Here is a 20,706-nt window from a genome sequence, read left to right as displayed (position 1 = left end):
TCATACCTCTCGATCCGGGCATTCTTCTCAAAGATAAACTTCAACTCCTGGAACATCTCATATGCTCCATGACGTTCAAAATGTCTTTGAAGTCTCGGTTCTAAGCCATACAAAACTGCACAATGAACTAATGAGTAGTCACCCTGACGCGACTGCCAGATGTTCATAACGTCGGGGGTTGCCGGTTGGGGTGGTGCTTCACCTAGCGGCGCATCAAGGACATATTGCTTTTGGGCAGCCGTGAGGATAAGCCTCAGATTATGGGCCCAGTCAACAAAGTTGCTTCCATCATTTTCGAGCTTAGCTTTCTCTAGGAACGCATTAAAATTTAGGGTTGCAACTACGCGAGCCATTGATATACAACATAAATTTGCAAATATTACTTAGACTATGTTCAAGATAATTGAGTTTATTTAATCATATTACTAATAAAATCCCACTCAAATTGGCATCCCTCTAGTCATTCACGTGACACATGATCCAAATTCACTAATTCAAGTGCGATCATCACGTGAGTTGAGTTAGCTTCAATGGTGAACATCTGTATGTTGATCATATCTACTATATGACTCATGTTCGACCTTTCAGTCTCTTGTGTTCCAAGGCCATGTCTGTACATGCTAGGCTCGTCAAGTTTAACCCGAGTGTTCCACGTGTGCAACTGTTTTGCACCCATTGTATGTGAACGTAGAGTCTATCACACCCGATCATCACGTGGTGTCTCGAAACGACGAACTGTCGCAACGGTGCACACTGTTGGGGAACGTTGCATGGGAAACAAAATTTTTCCTACACACACGCAATACCTATCCATGGTGATGATCATCTACGAGAGGGAGAGTGAATCTACATACCCTTGTAGATCGCTAAGCGGAAGCGTATATAACGCGGTTGATGTAGTGGAACATCTTCGCGATCCAAATTGCAACTCGTCCCGCGATCTCATCACGGTCCGTCCCGCGATCCCATCACGATCCATCCCGATCTAGTGCCGAACGGACGACAACTCCGTGTTCAGCACACTTACAACTCGATGACGATCCCCGCCTTCTTGATCCATCAAGAGGTGCGGAGAGGTAGATGAGTTCTCTAGCACGGCGGCGTGGTGGTGGTGGAGGTGAACTAATCCAGCAGGGCTTCGCCTAAGCACCACCGAATTAGACTAGAGGAGAAACCGATCTAGATGAAGTAGAGGGAGCACGTGGCAATTAGGGTTATGGCTGCCTCTAATTCCTCTAGTATATATAGGAGGGAGGGAGGGGAGGAGGCAGCCTCAAACCCTCAAGGTTTGGCCGAAATTGGAGGTGGAGGAGTCCTACTCCAATCCTACTAGGAGTAGGATTCCTCCTCTCCACTTGGAAACCCTTTCCTCCTCTTCCACCTTTGGTTTTTTTCCTTCTCAAACCTCATGGGCCTTAGTGGGGGCATAGGCTAGCCCACTAGGGGCTGGTTTGTCTCCTCCCACAGCCCATGAGGCTCCTCGGGGCGTGACACCCCTCCTGATGGTCCCTGGTACCCTCCCGACACTCCCGGTACACTACCGATGAGCCCGAAACTTTCCCGGTGACCAAAACAGGACTTCCTATGTATCAATCTTTACCGCTGGACCATTCTGGAGCTCCTCGTGACGTCCAGGATCTCATCCAGGACTCAGAACAACTTTTGGTTACCAACACACATAACTCAATAATATCGAAGCGTCACCGAACCTTAAGTGTGCAGACCTTGCAGGTTCGAGAACTATGCAGACATGACCTAAGACACTCCCCGATCAATAACCAATAGCAGGACCTGGATGTCCATATTGGCTCCTACATATTCTACGAAGATCTCTATCGGTTGAACCTCTATGTCAAGGATTTAGTTAATCCCATATGCTCTTCCCTTTGTCCTTCGGTACGTTACTTGCCCGAGATTCGATCGTCGGTATCTCTATACCTAGTTCAATCTCGTTACCGGCAAGTCTCTTTACTCGTTCCGTAATACAAGATCACGTGCCTAACTCCTGTCACATTGCTTGCAAGGTTGTTGTGATGTTGTATTACCGAGTGGGCCCTCAAATACCTCTTTGTCACACGGAGTGACAAATCCCAGTCTTGATCCATGCCAACCCAACAGACACCTTCGAAGATACTTATAGATCACCTTTATAGTCACCCAGTTACGTTGCGAAGTTTGATACACACAAGGTATTCCTCCGGTGTTCATGAGTTGCATGATCTCATGGTCATAGGAACAGATACATTGACATGCAGAAAACAATAGCAATAAACTCAGGCGATCATATGCTACATTTATAGTTTGGGTCTTGTCCATCAAATCATTCTCCTAATGATGTAATCCCATTATCAAGTGACAACACTTGTCTATGGCCAGGAAACCTTGGCCATCTTTGATCAACGAGCCAGTCAACTAGAGGCTCACTAGGGACAGTGCGTTGTCTATGTATCCACACATGTATTTGAGTTTCCAATCAATACAATTCTAGCAGGGATAATAAAAGATTATCATGAACAAGGAAATATAATAATAACGATTTATTATTTCTTCTAGGGCATATTTCCAACACACACTTGGGGAGAACATAATTTTATCTTGAAATTTTAGTGAGGGACCACCTTATAATGCTATCGCCGTCCTAAGCAAAATAAGATGCATAAAAGGATTAATATCACATGCAAATCATAAGTGGCATGATATGGCCATAAACTTGTGCTTCTTGATCTCCATCACCAAAGCACCGGCGTGATCTCCATCGTCACTGGCGCCACACCATGATCTCCATCATTGTGCTACAATCAAGGTTGCCGCGCTAACTATGCTATTACTACTAAAGCTATTGAGTAGCGATAAAGCAAAGCATCATCAAGCGGAAAATAATTAAATACAACCCTATGGCTCCTGCCGGTTGCCGTACCATCGACGTGCAAGTCAATATTTAACTATTACAACATGATCATCTCATACATCAAATATATCATATCATGTCTTTGGCCATATCACATCACAACATACCCTGCAAAAACAAGTTAGACATCCTCTAATTTGTTGTTGCATGTTTTACGTGGCTCTTATGGGTATCTAGTATGATCGCATCTTACTTACGCAAAACCACAACGATGATATGCAAGTTGCTATTTAACCTTCTCCAAGGACCATCTCGGTCAAATCCGATTCAACTAAAGTTGGAGAAACACACACCTGCCAGTTATCTTTACGTAACAAGTTGCATGTTAGTCGATGAAAACGGTCTCTTGTAAGCGTACGAGTAATGTTTATCCAGGCCGCTTCATCCAATAATCTGAATATCAACGCCCACAAACTCCTATGTGTTCTTCTCGAGATGTCATCTATGCATAGACCTAGCTCTGATACCACTATTGGGGAACGTTGCATGAGAAACAAAATCTTTCGTACACACACATAAGACCTATCCATGGTGATGACCATCTACGAGAGGATAGATCGAATCCACATATCCTTGTATATCTCTAAGCGGGAAGCGCTAAGAAACGCGATTGATGTAGTCGAACGTCTTCGCGATTCAAATCGCAATCCGTCCCACGAACTCCGTCCCAATCTAGCACCTAATGGACGACACCTCCGCCTTCAGCACACGTACAGCTTGATGACGATCTCCGCCTTCTTGATCCAGCAAGAGGGGCGAAGAGGTAGATGAATTCTCCGGCAGCACGATGACGTGATGGTGATAATGGTGGGGCTACACCGACAGGGCTTCGCTGTACCGTAGCGAACTAGCTACGGGGTGTCACGAGGTGGTGGAGGGAGAGAGGGATGCGCCGTGGCTTGAGGTGCCAAAAGCCTCTCTCACCTCCAATATATATAGGTGGGAGGGAGGGGTGGCGCCCTAGGGAAAAATCCCTAGGGTTGGCCGGCGCGCCAAGGAGGAGGAGGAGTCCTCCTCCAATACGGTTTGGAGGAGGAGAACTCCTCTCCAATTCGGTTTGGCCCCACCTCCCCTTTCCTTCTCCACTTCGGCCAAATAGGCCCTCTTGGGCTGGCCACCAGCCCACCAGGGGCTAGTGCGCCACCCTTGGGCCTGTTTGGTCCCCTCCCAATGGAACTTTGGAACCCATTCGTCACTCCCGGTACTTTACCGGTAATGCCCGAAATCCTTTCGGAAGCCAAATGGATACTTCCTATATATCAATCTTTGTCTCCGGACCACTCCGGAAACCCTCGTGACGTCTGGGATCTCATCCAGGACTCCGAACAACATACGGTCACCAACATCAATAATTCAACTATACTGAAACATCACCGAACCTTAAGTGTGCAGACCGTGCGGGTTCGAGAACTATGTAGACATGAACGAGACACTCTCTGGTCAATATCCAATAGTGGGACCTGGATGTCCATATTGGATCCTACATATTCTACGAAGATCTTTAATCGGTTGTACCTCTATGTCAAGGATTCAGTTAATCTCGTACATTACCTTTGTCCTTGAGTATGTTACTTTCCCAAGATTCGATCGTCGGTATCTCTATACCTATTTGAATCTCGTTACTAGCAAGTCTCTTTACTCGTTCCGTAATACAAAATCCCTTGGCTACTCTTTAGTCACAATGCTTGCAAGGCTTGATGTGATGTTGCATTACCGAGTGGGCCCCGAGATACCTCTTCGTCATACGAGTGGCAAATCCCAGTCTTGATCGATGCTAACTCAATGGAGACCTTCGGAGATACATGTAGAACACCTTTATAGTCACCCAGTTACGTTGCGATGTTTGATACACAGAAGACATTCCTCCGACGTCAGTGAGTTACATGATCTCGTGGTCATAGGAATATATACTTGGCATGCAGAAAACAGTAGCAAGAAAAATGACATGATCATATGCTACGTTCATAGTTTGGGTCTTGTCCATCACATCATTCTTCTAATGATGTGATCCTGTTATCAAGTGACAACACTTGTCTATGGCCAGGAAACCTTGACCATCTTTGATTAACAAGCTAGTCAACTAGAGGCTTACTAGGGACAGTGTGTTGTCTTTGTATCCACACATGTATCCGAGTTTCGATTCAATATAATTTTAGCATGGATAATAAACGATTATCTTGAAGAAGGAAATATAATAATAACTATTTATTATTGCCTCTATGGCACATTTCCAACAGGCTTCAAGGCGGCGCCTTCAGGAAGGAAACGATACCAGAGCGCCGCCACCGCCTCACCCGAGGGTCCGAGTTCCCCCTCGAGCAACACGTCGTGCAATAAGGGCTGCGACGATGCCTTCAAGAAGGGAACAGGCTTCGTCGTCACCGGTCCGTCCAAAAATAGAGCAGTTTTTTACCTCGGCGAACACTCACCGCCACCGGACGCCACACCTCGCCTACCATGCCTCCCACACGGGCATGGTCACCGTGCAGCACCAAGGCACATGCTACCACCACCAGGGCCGCCGCCCCGGCATCCAAGACCTTGACACCACCTCACCCGAGACCCATCGCTTTCCCAACTAAAGAGATGAATGGAAAGGCGCCACCTTTCACACCCCTGGGCGGTCCCCGACGCTGAGACCCCATAGGCCAGTCAAAACTGGCCACCATCGACCCGTCCTACGACATCGGGTGCAAGACAAGTTCGGTCCTGCTGTCGGGCATGAGACGAGCTTGGTCCTGTTGCCGTGCGAGAGACGAGTTCGGTCCGGTAGCACCGGGCATGAGACAAGCGATGGACCGCAACTGGGAGAGGGCCAACCCTTTGACGAAGGTAGTAGCCGGACAACAAGGTGAGGGATTGAAGGCCAATACAAGCCGCTCACCAACGGGCCGATGCCGGAGATATCCAGCCGCCGTCGTGAGACGATCCAGACCATCGCCATGGGCCACCACCACACTGTGGCAGCCCAAATCCACACCGGGACCCCGAGGGGCAACCCCGAATGCCGTGCAGCAGCAGCGATGGCGCACCGCCGAGGCCGCAGCCCGCCCAAGCACCGTCACGCTCCACCCTCGAGCCGCTCCCGCTGCCAGCCAACAGCAGGAGGAGGCCCCTCAACCTCGTCGGAGCACCACCCAGCCATGGCAGAGCATCCTACGACCCTTGCTGTCGCAGCCCGAGCCGACCGACAAGTGGATCTGGCCATCTTCACGACACCGCCCGCAGCAGGCAGCTCCCCGTCGTCCCTGCTTTGCCAACCACCCAACCACTCCGCAGCCGCCGCCGCTCCACCGGCAAGCCGCGCCTCCAGCACGGCCGCCCTAGTCATCGACGCGCCACCTCGCACGAACGAGCGTCCCTGTCAAGCCGTCGCGCCCGCATCGTGAGCAACAGGGGAGGGAGGCCAGGAGACCCCACCACCGTCGACACAGATCGGGTTTCGCTTGGCAGCGCCCTCCGACGACGGCAAGGAGGGAAGGAGGCGGAGAAGAGGAGTGGCTTGGCAGCGGCTAGGGTTCGCCCTGTCGCCCGCGGGAGCGGCTCGGGCGAGAGAATTTTCTTGTGTATGAAGATATTGTTTCGAGTGCGTGGATCTTCTTGAGAATGAAAACTTAAGATCTAGGATTGGACGATCACTGCACTATTTTCTTTTGAAGGTGTCGCTTTTGAAGAGTTTGGACTTCGGATGTTGTACCGACGGAGGTTCCTGCTGCAATTATAAGGAATTGATCACTGTAGCGTTTTTCCTTTCAGTCTTCTGACTGTATGAATTCATAATATCTTTATGACATTGCGTGTTGTATAGACTAAATTAATTGATATCTTCGTCATATTAATTTTTCCTTTTTTTAAAGAAAATGGCCGGAGAATACCCACTCCCACGGGATACCGGATTCCTCTCCACTTTCAGCTCGGACTTGTTTCAGCAACTTCGATTGGAGAAAGAGATCGTCCTATACAACTCCGAAGCGAACCCCCCAACTACGAGGAGGAGGAGGCTATAAAGGTGTGCCAATCCCCTCAACTTCCTCCTCACATCGCACCGCGAGACCAAGGATCGTTACCCAATCTTCCGAGGAAAACAGTCGAATCGAATCGAGACAAACGCGCGTCCCATGGCGAGGCAGGGCGACCCGAGCGGGAAGAAGGACTACTCGACGGCGATCCTGGAGAGGAAGAGGTCGCCGAACCGGCTGGAGGTCGACGAGACGACCGACGACGAGAACTCCGTCGTCGCCCTGCACCCGGACACCATGGACAGCCTCCAGCTCTTCCGCGGCGACACCGTCCTGCTCAAGGGCAAGAAGCGGAGGGACACGGTCTGCATTCTGCTTCCGGACGACACGTGCGACAAGGCCAAGGTCCGGATGAACAGGGTCGTCAGGAAGAACCTGAGGGTCCGGCTCGGCGACGTCGTCTCCGTCCACCAGTGCCCGGACGTCCGATACGGGAAACGCGTGCACGTGCTCCCCGTCGACGACACCGTCCAAGGGATGACCGGAAACCTGTTCGACGCCTTCCTGAGACCCTACTTCCTTGAGGCCTACCGTCCGCTCAGAAAGGGAGACCTGTTCCTGGTGAGAGGCGGCATGACGAGCGTGGAGTTCAAGGTCGTGGAGACCGACCCCGCGGAGTACTGCATCGTCGCTCCTGACACGGAGGTTTTCTGCGACGGCGAGCCTGTCAAGAGGGAGGACGAGGAGAGGCTCGACGACGTCGGCTACGACGATGTCGGCGGAGTCAGGAAGCAGATGGCCCAGATCAGAGAGCTGGTTGAGCTCCCGCTGCGCCACCCCCAGCTGTTCAAGTCCATTGGTGTCAAGCCTCCGAAGGGCATCTTGCTGTATGGGCCACCTGGGACCGGCAAAACCCTCATTGCCAGAGCTGTGGCCAACGAGACAGGCGCCTTCTTCTTCCTGATCAATGGCCCGGAGATTATGTCGAAGCTCGCCGGAGAAAGCGAGAGCAACCTCAGGAAGGCGTTTGAAGAGGCCGAGAAGAACGCGCCGGCCATCATCTTCATCGACGAGATTGACTCCATAGCCCCAAAGAGAGAAAAGACCAACGGAGAGGTGGAAAGGCGTATCGTTTCGCAGCTGCTCACTCTCATGGATGGGCTTAAGTCCCGTGCACACGTTATTGTCATGGGTGCTACCAACCGCCCGAACAGCATCGACCCTGCTCTCAGAAGGTTTGGAAGGTTTGATAGAGAGATCGACATTGGAGTCCCCGATGAGGTCGGGCGGCTCGAGGTTCTCCGGATTCACACTAAGAACATGAAGCTGGCTGAAGATGTTGAGCTGGAGCATGTTTCAAGAGACACCCATGGGTACGTCGGCGCCGATCTCGCTGCCCTTTGTACCGAGGCTGCTCTCCAGTGCATTCGCGAGAAGATGGATATCATAGACCTCGAGGATGACACCATTGATGCGGAGATACTGAATTCCATGGCCGTCACAAATGACCATTTCAAGATTGCACTGGGGACAAGCAACCCATCTGCTCTTCGTGAAACTATGGTCGAAGTTCCGAATGTCTCTTGGGAAGATATTGGTGGCCTGGAGAGTGTAAAAAGGGAGCTGCAGGAGACCGTCCAGTATCCAGTGGAGCATCCAGAGAAATTCGAGAAGTTTGGCATGGCTCCCTCCAAAGGTGTTCTGTTCTACGGCCCTCCGGGCTGCGGCAAGACCTTGTTGGCCAAGGCGATTGCCAATGAGTGCCAGGCAAACTTCATCAGCATCAAAGGACCGGAGCTGCTTACCATGTGGTTTGGCGAGAGCGAGGCCAATGTGCGTGAGATCTTCGACAAGGCTAGGGGGTCGGCACCATGCGTCCTCTTCTTTGACGAGCTCGACTCGATTGCCACCAAGCGAGGAAGCAGTGTTGGCGATGCCGGAGGTGCCGCCGATAGGGTGCTGAATCAGCTTCTTACCGAGATGGACGGCATGAATGCCAAGAAAACCGTGTTCATCATCGGCGCCACCAACAGGCCAGACATCATAGACCCTGCCTTGCTTCGGCCTGGGCGCCTTGATCAGCTTATCTACATTCCTCTGCCTGACGTTGAATCCAGGCTCCAGATCTTCAGGGCCTGCCTCAGGAAGTCTCCTGTGGCCAAGGATGTTGACTTGAATGCGCTCGCCAAATACACGCAGGGGTTCAGCGGCGCAGACATCACGGAGATCTGTCAGCGTGCGTGCAAATATGCCATCAGAGAGAACATTGAGAAGGACATGGAAAAGGAGAGGCGGCGGAAGGACAACCCTGAAGCCATGGAGGAAGACGAGGTCGATGAGATCAGGGCTGCTCACTTGGAGGAGAGCATGAGGTATGCACGCCGGAGTGTGAGCGATGCTGATATTCGCAAATACCAGGCCTTTGCTCAGACGCTGCAGCAGTCCCGTGGTTTCGGCACCGAGTTCCGATTCCCTGATCGGCCGGTGGGGGGCGCTACAGCCGCGGCCGATCCTTTCGCGTCCGCTGCCACGGCAGCTGAAGAAGATGATTTGTACAGTTAAATTTGCCTGCTGTTCCACCAACTTACCGTGGTTTCCTTTGATATACTTGCTGTATTTATGCTGCCATTTGTAAGACACAGGAAGACAATGTAATTATATTTTTTTCGTGCAGTGTTGTGATCATATATACTGAAGATTGTATCCTCCACCTTTTTCTACTGACAATAACAGAGCCTCTCCAGAATGTTGATAAATTAGTTTAGCTGAAAGTCTCTGCAATGCACCAATACCAATTTTTGGATTTTCTTGCCACCAGCATTAAACAGGCCAATGACATGGCCGTCCTGAAAGATCGAGCAATATACCAACAGCAGGGTTTACTCAACCAGCTCTGTAGAAAATTACTCCCTCCGTTCTTAAATATAAGACCTTTTAAAGATTTTAATATGGACTACATATGAAGCAAGTGAATGTACGCTCTAAAATACGTCTATATACATCCGTATGTTATTTATATTGAAATATCTAAAAGGTCTTATATTTAGGAACGGAGGGAGTAGTAATCACAGGGGAGTGGCTCGAGTCATTACCTCTTCCATATAGGAAATACAACTCCCTTCAGAAGTTGAGATTTTCCTATGGCTAGTACTATATCTCATAACAAAATGATGACCATGGATGGTCTGAAAAGGAGGTACATGAATAAACCAGAGGAGCCTATTTTGGAGTCCATAGGCTGCATCCCTCTCTGATGATCGTGGTTAGCGGTTGTAGAATACAAGCATCGTACTCTACAAGTAGGCAGTATATGGATTTTTTTGAGTTGAAGTGAACCTCAAAGAGCTTGCGCATTTTCTAAGCATCAAAGATTGCTTTTTCCACAAGTAACAGCACTAAGCAATGTTTGTGTAGTAAGCAACCAGCATACTGGTAATATCAAAGAGACAGTTCAAATAAATAGGACCGCAATCAACTTCTCAGCAGCTTCTCATACCAACCCAATCACTTTATTTCTTTCTTCTTTCCTTCATCAGGGTATAAAATGAAATATGGTAATGGAACGAATCGTTGCATTGTAATTGTATGTATATCAAGGTTACACGCCAGTGTCAACTGGCACCAAAAACAACTTTGGACATTCCTCGAGTTCTTGGCGGCTGCCATCCCGCCCACACGCTTGAATGATAAATTTCAGGCTGGCGACTTCGTTGGGAACCTGAAGGTCTGACACATAGAAGGCTTCAACGCTTGCGACACCAAGAAAACTCCTGGAAGCCTTGGCATTTGAATCCGCAGTTAGCTTCTCTACATATATGTTGTACTTCATGAATGATGCTTGATGACCCGGATTCAGCTTCCAGCTAATTTTCAGACTAAGAAGCTTAGATGTGTTGGAGTTATTTGACCAAGAGATGTAATTGCCTTCTGTCACCCACGATTCTGCTGAAGGGAACTGTGTGTTTTCGTCCATGTTCCGGATGCTTATGTGGCCTACGGATGCATGGTAAGGCGACGATCTATCTGCATCTTCCTCTGAGCTTCCATCTTCCTCTGCTTCTGAATCGATTTTGCCAGTGGTTTTCAATGTGCAGACAATGTTGATTCCAGTTAATGTGTAGCTGGCACTGGACTGGACAGTTGCTCGGTAGAGGACCCAGTTTTGGTTATCGGGAGCTTGTGACTCGACCTTATCAGATCGAACATATGAGCCGTACAAGTGATGGTGTTTCTTTCTACTGAATGTCGATATGTCCTCTGCAATGAGAATGGAGGTATTCCCCTTGTTTTTGGATGACAAGTCCAGGGATAATCCTATGTCACAGTTTGCATCAGCTTTGACCTGAATCAATCACCACGAAGGAACTATAACATTTTGCTGAGAAGAATAAGGCGTATAGAAAAAGCAGAGCAGTAAGGTAAGGTTGTGCATGTAGTGTTATCATGGACATACTTTTGCTTGGCACTTAAGATACCTCTTGTCAATGTTAGTAACAAATAACAAGAAACGTTTCTGCAGTGTGATTGGGAATGAAGTGAAGGTTCCACAGAGCATGCAGTGACTATGCTCAATGATCAGTTGGAAGATAGTTAAAATGGCATAACGAGTGGAATATATTTTCTCACCGAATAAAACACATGTACATATCCATCTTCCATGGAAAGTCCTCCATTAAAAAGCTGCTCTGAGAAAATTGCGTTCTGCCTGAGACTTCCTTGGACTGTCACACAATCCCCTCCACTGTACGGCTCATCCCTGAAACTATGTAGCAACCAGCGAAAATATGGTTATAAATTGGAAAAGCCTGTAGAAGTAATAATATGCCATGTAGAAGGAAAATAAAAATGGCTTGCTCGGTGATAAGACACTTAAAGGAAGCACAAGTTCAATTAGCACAATATAAAATAACAAACAGCCAGTCTGCTTGTCCAGCACAGTACACCTTTCTAGTTCTAGCATAAGAAATGGAAAATAATAAGAATGTAAAGCCCACATAATTTTTAGCTAAACTTAATGGTGAGCTTACTTGATAGAAGTTTGTACTGGTGGTTGAACTTCATCTCCAGTGTACTTAAGCATAGGCTGGTCAAAATGGGGCCATCATGACAGGTTAGTTCAGGATGGGTCGACAAAGTCACCTTTAAATCCTTTAAAAAGAAAGCAACAATTTTTAGAGGCAGGCATGGCAATGACATTTTTCAAACATAGTTTCACCCCTGCAGTTTAAACCTTTTCTGGTAACATATCATATTTCATAGAGGTGCAGAAAAAGAAGTGCTAGATGATCAATGTTATCAGTCAGGTAGGAAATTTCAATTCAAACCACGCAAGACAGCATGTATACGGTGCTTTTAAGATACATCACTTTGTGTCAAGGTGTAGAGTGTGAACAATATACATAAAAGACATGATCCAAGAGGATCTGTTGGCAGTATAGTACCTGAAAACTTTGGCAGGAAATATTGTTCCATGGATCACGTGAGACTTGTTGACCTTCAGAAGATACCTGGTAACCATGACCCTGGAGGAAATCAAAAGTTTAAAGCCAATTAATATAAAAAATATAAAATGGAGAAATTTTGACAATTGGATAGAGAAATTGCAACTATGTATATATGATACGAAGAAAAAAAAACATTAAGTAACTCATATACTATCCACTAGTTATACTCACTGTTAAGCATCAATTGTTGCATATCAAATCATTCCACATTGTGCTAATACCACATAGATACTTGGCCATGTAAATATATACTCACAGTGATAAAGTAGTATACATATTACCACACCGTAGTATATGAGACATGGCTATAAGCCTATAACTACACCTGCTGAACAGGTACAATTGAAGATATGAGCACTTAGGAACTACTACTAGAACATGGCAAGGTTTAAATAGCTCTTCATTCTAAAAAATTAGCATCGAGAATCACTGTATCATCATTCCTGGGCTTAGAGGTTCTGTAAACAGCTTCTACATCATATGACATCCCTAAGCTGCAGATTCTATCATTAATTATATTCTGAGCATGTGTATGTACTGACTTCTGCACCCAGTATAATTAATAAAAATGTTTAGATAATTAGTGTCACAATAATAATCGCTGGAGATGTACCTGATCAAAATCTGAGTAGAAAGGTAATCGTTTCGGATAGCTCCGAAGAACGTCCCATGATTTTTCAACGAGGCCCCACCAGCTGCACTATTACTGGGTGAATATTTTCAAGAAGTATGGCAGAACTTAGGAGAGTGTTAGCAGTACATTACCGATTTTGTGCACTCTGAAAGTCAGGTGGTTGCTTAGTTTCATATATCCATCCAGGAGCAAATATCGCAGTTGAGACATCATCTTTTTTAAGTAGATCAAGGGCAACATTTGTCTAGCAAAATAGACAGTTGACAGTTTAATAGAATGCATTTACATTCGGACAAAATAGTTAGAAGGGCTGATCTAATACATTACTGTTGTATTCAATAAATGTTGTATAGTCAGCACGTTTTACAACACTCGAGCATTGGAGTGTGTATCTATTTAATACTCAATATATGCAGGACAATCGTTGAGTTACACTCATAAGACCTTACTAATTTAGTTGTCAGTTTCGAAGCAGAGTACAGACAGGAAGGAATGCAATACACTGCAGCAAGAATCATGAGTTGAACCAAACAGAGAAAAGATTTCACATACATTCCATTGCCCACCACCGAAAGTATTTCGGCCGAAAACATCAATACCCATGTACACATCATACTTCCGGTCACCAGCAGTTGCAGCTGAATCTCGTGGATATTTTTCCTACCAAAATGATTCCAGTTTTTTCAGGTAATCATTGAGGAGGTATTGTGGGGGACCAGAAAAGGAAAAGAGGGTTACCTTCCATGTATAATTGGCAAATAAGCCATCACACAAATCAAAGAATGGCTTGTTATACTCGTTGAGCTTATCCTGCCAATCGAGATCGCCCCTCACAGTAATTGCATCATACCTGTAGTAGGGCAATGTCAGACGCCAATAGTTCATAAAACAAGTTTCACAACTAAAACCATTAATGCTTGCGCAGTAGGAAATACCATATGACTAAAGATCCAGGAACAGCAGCATGCATTCTCTTGGTTAGATGACTGACAAACTCTTTCAGGTTATTGATGAACTGAATGTCGAGCTTAACCTCAATATTGATCTGAAAGATAATTCAGCATCAGCAACAGTCATATCTCCAAGAACGGCAGCATAGACGTCCAGATAAAATTCTTATGGCGAATAAATTACTCAGTGGTTGTCCGATTTAGTCACAAAATGAAGATCAGGTTCCTCAAATCCAATTTGCATGGGGATCATGTTGTTAAAAAAATGTATATCGTTTTTTCACCAAGTACTGTATCGTTTCAGAAATTACAATATACGCTGTAGCATATAAGGATTACCAGCCAGCCATCAAAGCCTAAGGTAGCAGCCAGCTCTGCAAGCCTCTCGGCATACATCTGCGCGGAATCCTGTGTTGCAAACATCTCCCTGCAGATTTCTGCGCCTTTATCCCACTCCGTGATGAACGTTCCCAAAACCTTTGCTCAAAAACCGGTAAAGCAAACCCTGTTAAACGACCGCTTGAGCGAAGCCAAGAAGCAAGCAGGAAGGATGCCGGCGAGACCGTGCGTGGAGGCAAGCAAACGAACCTTGACGCCGTGGAGGTGCGCGGCGTTGGTCCAGCATGGCGGCGGGAGGGTGACGAGGTAGTGGGAGAAGTAGACGAAGACGTCCACGAGGTGCCAATGCCAGAGCGCGTAGGCATCGGGGTCGGCCCCGCCCTGCGGCGCGGCGTCGTCGCGGTAGCCGCCCTGGAAGTCGTGGCAGACGAGGAGGCGGCGCCGCGGCGGGAGCGGCGCCCCGGGAGAGGGGAGCGGCGTGGAGGCGCGGTTGAAGGGGAGGTGGAAGTTGGAGGCCTCGGAGAGGTAGGAGCGGGAGGCGAGCGCGGAGAGGTCGGTGATGGGGTAGGAGATGGGCGGCGCCGGCCTGGAAGCGTCGAACGGCGGCTCCCAGTCGCGCCGCTCGCCTTCGGAGGCGGCGGCGTCGTCCGCGGCGGGCAGGGTCATGAGCTCGCGGATGAGACGGAGGAGGCGGCGCAGGGAGAAGGGCATGTGCTCCGCCGCCGTTGAACCGGCGGCGGACGGCGATGGTCTGCCCACCCAAATTTATTGTCGGGCAATACGCAATTTAGCCCCTGGAGTTGGCAACTGTGAATTTTATGATAAATTTTGTCCAAAAATGAGCTCCTCCCCTCCTCCAATTTAAATCCTTCGATGAAATGAAAGCAAGCAGTACTAGTAGCATTTTGTGTGTACTAGCACTTGCTCCACACACACACACGCATCCACACATGGAGTTTTTTTTGTTTTTGTTTTTGCGGGATCCACACATGGAGCTTTAGACCGACGAAGAACTAAAATAGTCGATTAAGGAATTATCTAGTTGATCTCATTTGGAGATTCGGGTGATGGGGGGCAGTTGTTTGTCAGAGAAGCAAGGCTTAGCCACGTCCCTGTTTGACCACTCCATGTGATGATCTGGTAGTCACATGCATCTGCACGCTATGTTGTCCAATCCTTTGTTTACTATGGACGACGCTAGGCGTCGACCGACCGACGCAAGCAAGAGATAGGTAGCCGGAACAAAATCACTGTTTTGACCTTATTTGTAAGGGTTAATTATCCTTTTGTCCTCACTGATGTCTCTGTGTTCAGTTTTGCCATCAGTTGCGAATCGTGCTCAATTTTGCTCCTAGTCTGTCCGTACCGACTCGTTCCATGAAAATTGTCGTCTCCGTCAGGTCAACCTTTTGACTCAGCCCTTACAGGTGGGACCAGGCGGCAGAGACGCGCTAGACTTGTGGGACCCAGCAAATAGTCGTTGAGCAGAGAGCCGTTGCGGGTGTGCGATATAAGTGGGCGACAGAGAGCGCGGCGGTGACCACGACGACAGAGAGAGCGCGGCGGTGACCACGGCGACAGAGAGAGCGCGGCGGTGGCCACGACGAGAGAGAGAGAGAGAGCGGCGGTGGCCACAGCGACAGAGAGAGAGCGACGGTGGGAAGACAGCTATGGAGGGCGCGGCGGCGTTGAGATCCCCTTCGGCTCCGAGCTCGATGTCTTCTTCAAGCTCCCGCGCAACCTCGCGGATGCAGAGCCCGGCGTGTGTGGAGATGTCGATCTTCGTCTGTCCACGGTGTCGGGCAGGCATTGATCGGAGGGTTTCTCACACACCGAAGAACCATAATCGTCTGTTCTACGTGTGCGACGAGAATGGGGTAAGAATCGGGGCAATTGCACCATTTTCGTGGTTGGGATCTTTGAGCAATTGGTTGATCTGTTTGGCGTTCATGTAGGTGAAATGTTTCTTTCTTTGGGTCGATGCTCTGGCCAAGACTCTGATGAATGAACTGTAAGAAGAGCATGGAGAATGGTTGCCCATGCTGCCACGAATGGAAGTGGCCGCAGCACGAGCTCCGGAAGAAGAGGCAGAGGGCGAAGCACGCAATGACAGAGAGCTAGCTATTGAGCTTAGGATGTTGAAGAAAAAGGTTAGGAAGCTTGAAGATCAAGCACAAATACCCATTTGCAATTACTTTTGGGCATTTGTAGGTATGGTAATCGCACCGGGTGTAATGTTGAAATTGTATGGAAAGGCATGAATTAGGACCCCATGAATTATGGAAGAATTTGTAAGCTTGAAATTGTATGAGAAATTCACCTTGTTTAAAAGATGGGTACCTGATTGGCAATCTCTAGCAATGGCTAGACGACTGCTATTCTCGATTGCTCAACAATTAGAAATTGTCTTGCAATAACCCACCAGCGCGTGGGACCGAGGCAGTTTTCGAGGATAGAGTATTCAACCCAAATTTGTTGGTTCGCCCGACAGGAAGTGAAAGGATACTCTCAAGTATTAGCAGCTGAATGTGTCAGATTCAACCACACCTGAAAGATTAGTATCTGCAAGCAAAGTATGAGTAGCAAAGTAGTATGATAACAACGGTAGCAAGTAACAACAGTAGCAAGTAACAGCAACAGAGCAAAACAAGTAACAACAACAGTGGGACAAACTCGTAGGCAATGGGTCGGTGATTTGTTTGGATGATATTCATCATGCAACAGTTATAACACGGAGAGATATGTGTCTAGCTCCTGTTCGTCAATGTGATGTAGGCATGCATTCCGTGTGTCGTCATACGTGCTTAGGGAAAAGAACTTGCATGACATCTATTGTCCATCCCTCCCGTGGCAGCGGGGTCCAAAAGGAAACTACGGGATATTAAGGTTCTCCTTTTAATAAAGAACCGGACCAACACATTAGCACTTGGTGAACACATGAACTCCTCAAACTATGGTCATCACCGGGAGTGGTTCCGGTTATTGTCACTCCGGGGTTGTCGGGTCATAACACATAGTAGGTAACTACAACTTGCAAGATCGGATCTAAAAAACACATATATTGGTGACAACATAATAATTTCAGATCTGAAATCATGGCACTCGGGCCCTAGTGACAAGCATTAAGCATGGCAAAGTAGTAGCAACATCAATCTCAGAACATAGTGGATACTAGGGATCAATCCCCGTCAAAACTAACTCGATTACATGATAGATCTCATCCTACTCATCACCGCCCAGTGAGCCTACGAATATATTACTCACGAACGACGAAGAGCTTCATGGAATTGGAGAGGGAAGAAGGTTGATGATGACGATGGCGACGATTTCCCCTCTTCGGAGCCCAAAACGGACTCCAGATCTGTCCTCCAGATGAAGAACAGGATGTGGTGGCGCCTCCGTATCGCAAACGCGACGAAATCTTCTTTCTTGATTTTTTCTGGGACGAAAGTGAATTTATAGAGCTGGAATTGGGGGCGGCAGAGCCACGTGGGCCCCACAAGCTTGCTAGCCGCCACCAGGGGGTGGCAGCTATAGGGCTTGTGGCCCACTGGCCCATCCCCTCCGGTGGATCTTTGCGCATGTATTTTTCATATTTTCCAAAAATATTCTCCATAAATTTTCAGGACGTTCTGAGAACTTTCATTTCTGCACAAAAACAACACCAAGGCAATTCTGCTGAAAACGGCGTTAGTCCCAGTTTAGTTCCATTCAAATCATGCAAATTAGAGTCCAAAACAAGGCCAAAAGAGTTTGGAAAAGTAGATACGATGGAGACGTATCAACTCCCAAGCTTAAAACCTTGCTTGTCCTCAAGCAACTCAGTTGACAAACTGAGAGAGAAAGAAAAACTTTGACAAACTCTGCTTGATCTTGTTGTTGCAACTATGTCTAACTCATAACCAGAATTTCAGCAAGATCACAAGTTAACCACATAAGCAAGTGACTCAAAGGTCTCACGGTAAACTAATATCAATGGCATAATCATCTAACGAGCAAATAATAACGAGTTTCAAATACCAACACTTCAATCAAAACAAGCATGAAGCAATATGAATAGGTGGTATCTCGCTAGCTCTTTCTGAGACCGCAAAACATAAATGCAGAGCACTTTCAAAGATCAAGGGCTGACTAAACATTATAATTCATAGCAACGAAGATCCAGTCATAGTCATACTCAATAACAATCAAAAGCAAAGCATAAAAATGACAGAGGTGCTCTCTAATTGGTGCTTATATAAGAAGAGGATGACTCAACAGGAAAATAAATAGACAGGCCCTTCGCAGAGGGAAGCATTGATTTGTAGAGGTGCCAGAGCTCAAGCTTTGAAAACAGAGATAATAATTTTGGGTGGCATGCTTTCATTGTCAATGCAATGACCAAGAGTTCTCAATATCTTCCATGCTACTCATGCTATAGGCGGTTCCCGAACAAAAAAGTAAAGTTTTAACTCCCCCTCCACCAATCAATCACACTCCACGGCTAGCCGAATCCTCGGGTACCGTCCATACTAACATCAATCCGGGGGGAGTCTTGTTTTACAGTTATGTTTTCGATTTAAGCGTGGAACTGGGCATCCCAATTACCGGCCCCTTTCTCGTGAATGACAGTGAATAAACACATGCCGAGGATAACACTCATAGCATGGAAGATACCAATAGCCCCTGTCACCACATGAGCGGTTCGGGCATGCAAAACAGATTATTCCTTGAAGGTTTAGAGAGTGGCACATGCAAATTTACTTAGAACGGCAGGTAAATACCGCAAATAGGTAGGTATGGTGGACTCTCATGAATTTTTTTTGGGTTTATGGAAGTGGATGCACAAGCAGTATTCCGCTTAGTACAAGTGAAGGCTAGCAAAAGACTCGGAAGCGACCAACTAGAGAGCGATAACAGTCATCAAGATGCAATGAGTTTGGCTAACATTGAATGCAAGCATGAACAAGATATAAATCACCATGAACACGAACATCATAGAGGCTATGTTGATTTTGTTTCAACTACATGCATGAACGTGCGCCAAGTCAAGCCACTTGAATCATTCAAAGGAGAATACCATCCTATCATACTACATCATAGTCATCTCAAAATCTATGTTGGCATTCAAGACAAACCATTATAAACTCTCAGCTAGTTAAGCATGACATCAGAAACTATGATCTCTAAGTTGTCATTGCAAACATGGTTCTCTCACAACAAAGCTGAATCAGGCATGACAAGCTAGTCATATTTACAAAAACAAATAGATAGAGTTCATACCAGCTTTTCCAGTCTCAGACACTTCATCATATATCATCATTATTGCCTTTCATTTGCACGATCGAACGATGTGAACAATAATAAGAGCGCTCGTGCATTGGACTAAGTTGGATCTGCAGGCAACCACAAAGGAGAAGACAAAGTAATATGGCTCTTTGAAAGCTAAACAGGTATGCATGCAAGAACCACTAAACATTGTAACCAATATCTTCTACCTTGACCCAAAGAAAAATAAAACTATTTACACGGGAAAGCTCCCAACAAGCAAAATAAGAAAGAAAAAATCTTTTTGGGTTTTCTCAAAAGGACACAAAACAAGAAAACGAAAATAAACTAGCATGGATAGTACAGTGGCAAAGTGTAAACACCGGCTAACAAAGTGAAAGCATAAGCATGAATGTAAGGTCGGTGAGAACACGTACTCCCCCAAGCTTAGGCTTTTGGCCTAGCTTGGTCTACTCCCATGGATCGTCCTGGCGAAACCCAAAATCATAATGGGTGTTATACGGGAGTGCTACAACCACTGCCTGAATAGCTGCCTCACGAAGTCGAGCAGCCGTCGCCTCCCTCTCATACTCCTTTGCCTCTCCTATGGTTATGTAGTATCTTTGTTTTACCTGAAAGTCAAAGAAAGCAGGAGCAGGAAGGGTAATATGGAAAACACGCTGCCGGTTAAATATCAAGCGGTATAGGAGGGATCCATGATCCCTCTCAAGAAACTGGTAGTGTGTTAGAGCGACACGATCAAGGTAGGCTGTACGGAGAGGAGGGTCTTCTGAACGGATGGATACTCCAAGAAAATTTGCTAAGCGTGTAGCATAAATTCCACCAAAGAAATCCCCCTCAATGGCATTATTGTTCAGCCTCCTAGCTATTATAGCTCCCATATTGAAGCTCCTGTCACCTGTTACTGCGCTCTTAAGGATACTAAGGTCGGAAGCGCATAGGTGACAATGTGCACCCTTGCTGTTAATGCACCTACCTATGAAGAGGAAAAAGTAGTGCAAAGCAGGGAAATGGATGCTTCCTATGGTGGCTTGCGTGATATCTCTGGTTTCTCCAACAGTTATACTAGAGACAAAGTCTCTGACCGAAGACTTAGAAGGATCATTAATACTACCCCCATCGGGTATCTTGCAAATCCCATTGA

The 20,706-nt window shown here is 47.0% G+C and overlaps 2 protein-coding genes across 2 annotated transcripts; one reads left to right on the top strand and one right to left on the bottom strand.

Moving 5' to 3' along the window:
• Positions 1 to 7,026: 7,026 nt before the first annotated feature.
• On the top strand, positions 7,027 to 9,429 carry LOC123441258 (cell division control protein 48 homolog E-like). Its single transcript, XM_045117748.1, has one exon. The coding sequence runs from the start codon at positions 7,027 to 7,029 to the stop codon at positions 9,427 to 9,429; it is 2,403 nt and encodes an 800-aa protein (XP_044973683.1).
• A 925-nt stretch (positions 9,430 to 10,354) lies between these two features.
• On the bottom strand, positions 10,355 to 15,150 carry LOC123441246 (cytosolic endo-beta-N-acetylglucosaminidase 1-like). Its single transcript, XM_045117739.1, has 11 exons — positions 14,544 to 15,150; positions 14,295 to 14,432; positions 13,941 to 14,050; positions 13,744 to 13,855; positions 13,558 to 13,665; positions 13,137 to 13,249; positions 12,985 to 13,066; positions 12,309 to 12,389; positions 11,895 to 11,950; positions 11,494 to 11,629; positions 10,355 to 11,209 (listed from the first exon to the last, which is right to left on the bottom strand). Exons 1-11 carry the CDS (start codon positions 15,003 to 15,005, stop codon positions 10,466 to 10,468), a joined length of 2,142 nt encoding a protein of 713 aa, XP_044973674.1. The 5' UTR covers positions 15,006 to 15,150; the 3' UTR covers positions 10,355 to 10,465.
• Between the last annotated feature and the right edge of the window lie 5,556 nt (positions 15,151 to 20,706).

This window comes from Hordeum vulgare, chromosome 1H (assembly GCF_904849725.1).
Source record: "Hordeum vulgare subsp. vulgare chromosome 1H, MorexV3_pseudomolecules_assembly, whole genome shotgun sequence".
NCBI classification, from domain to species: Eukaryota; Viridiplantae; Streptophyta; class Magnoliopsida; order Poales; family Poaceae; genus Hordeum; species Hordeum vulgare.
This window is presented reverse-complemented; position numbering and strand designations above follow the sequence as displayed.

Coding starts and splice junctions, on each gene's coding strand:
- LOC123441258 (XM_045117748.1), top strand. CDS start 7,027: ATGGCGAGGCAGGGCGACCCGAGCGGGAAGAAGGACTACTCGACGGCG.
- LOC123441246 (XM_045117739.1), bottom strand. CDS start 15,005: ATGCCCTTCTCCCTGCGCCGCCTCCTCCGTCTCATCCGCGAGCTCATG. Junction 14,051..14,294: donor TAGGCTTTGATGGCTGGCTG/GTAATCCTTATA, acceptor ATTATCTTTCAG/ATCAATATTGAGGTTAAGCT. Junction 12,390..12,984: donor TCTACTCAGATTTTGATCAG/GTACATCTCCAG, acceptor GATTTCCTCCAG/GGTCATGGTTACCAGGTATC.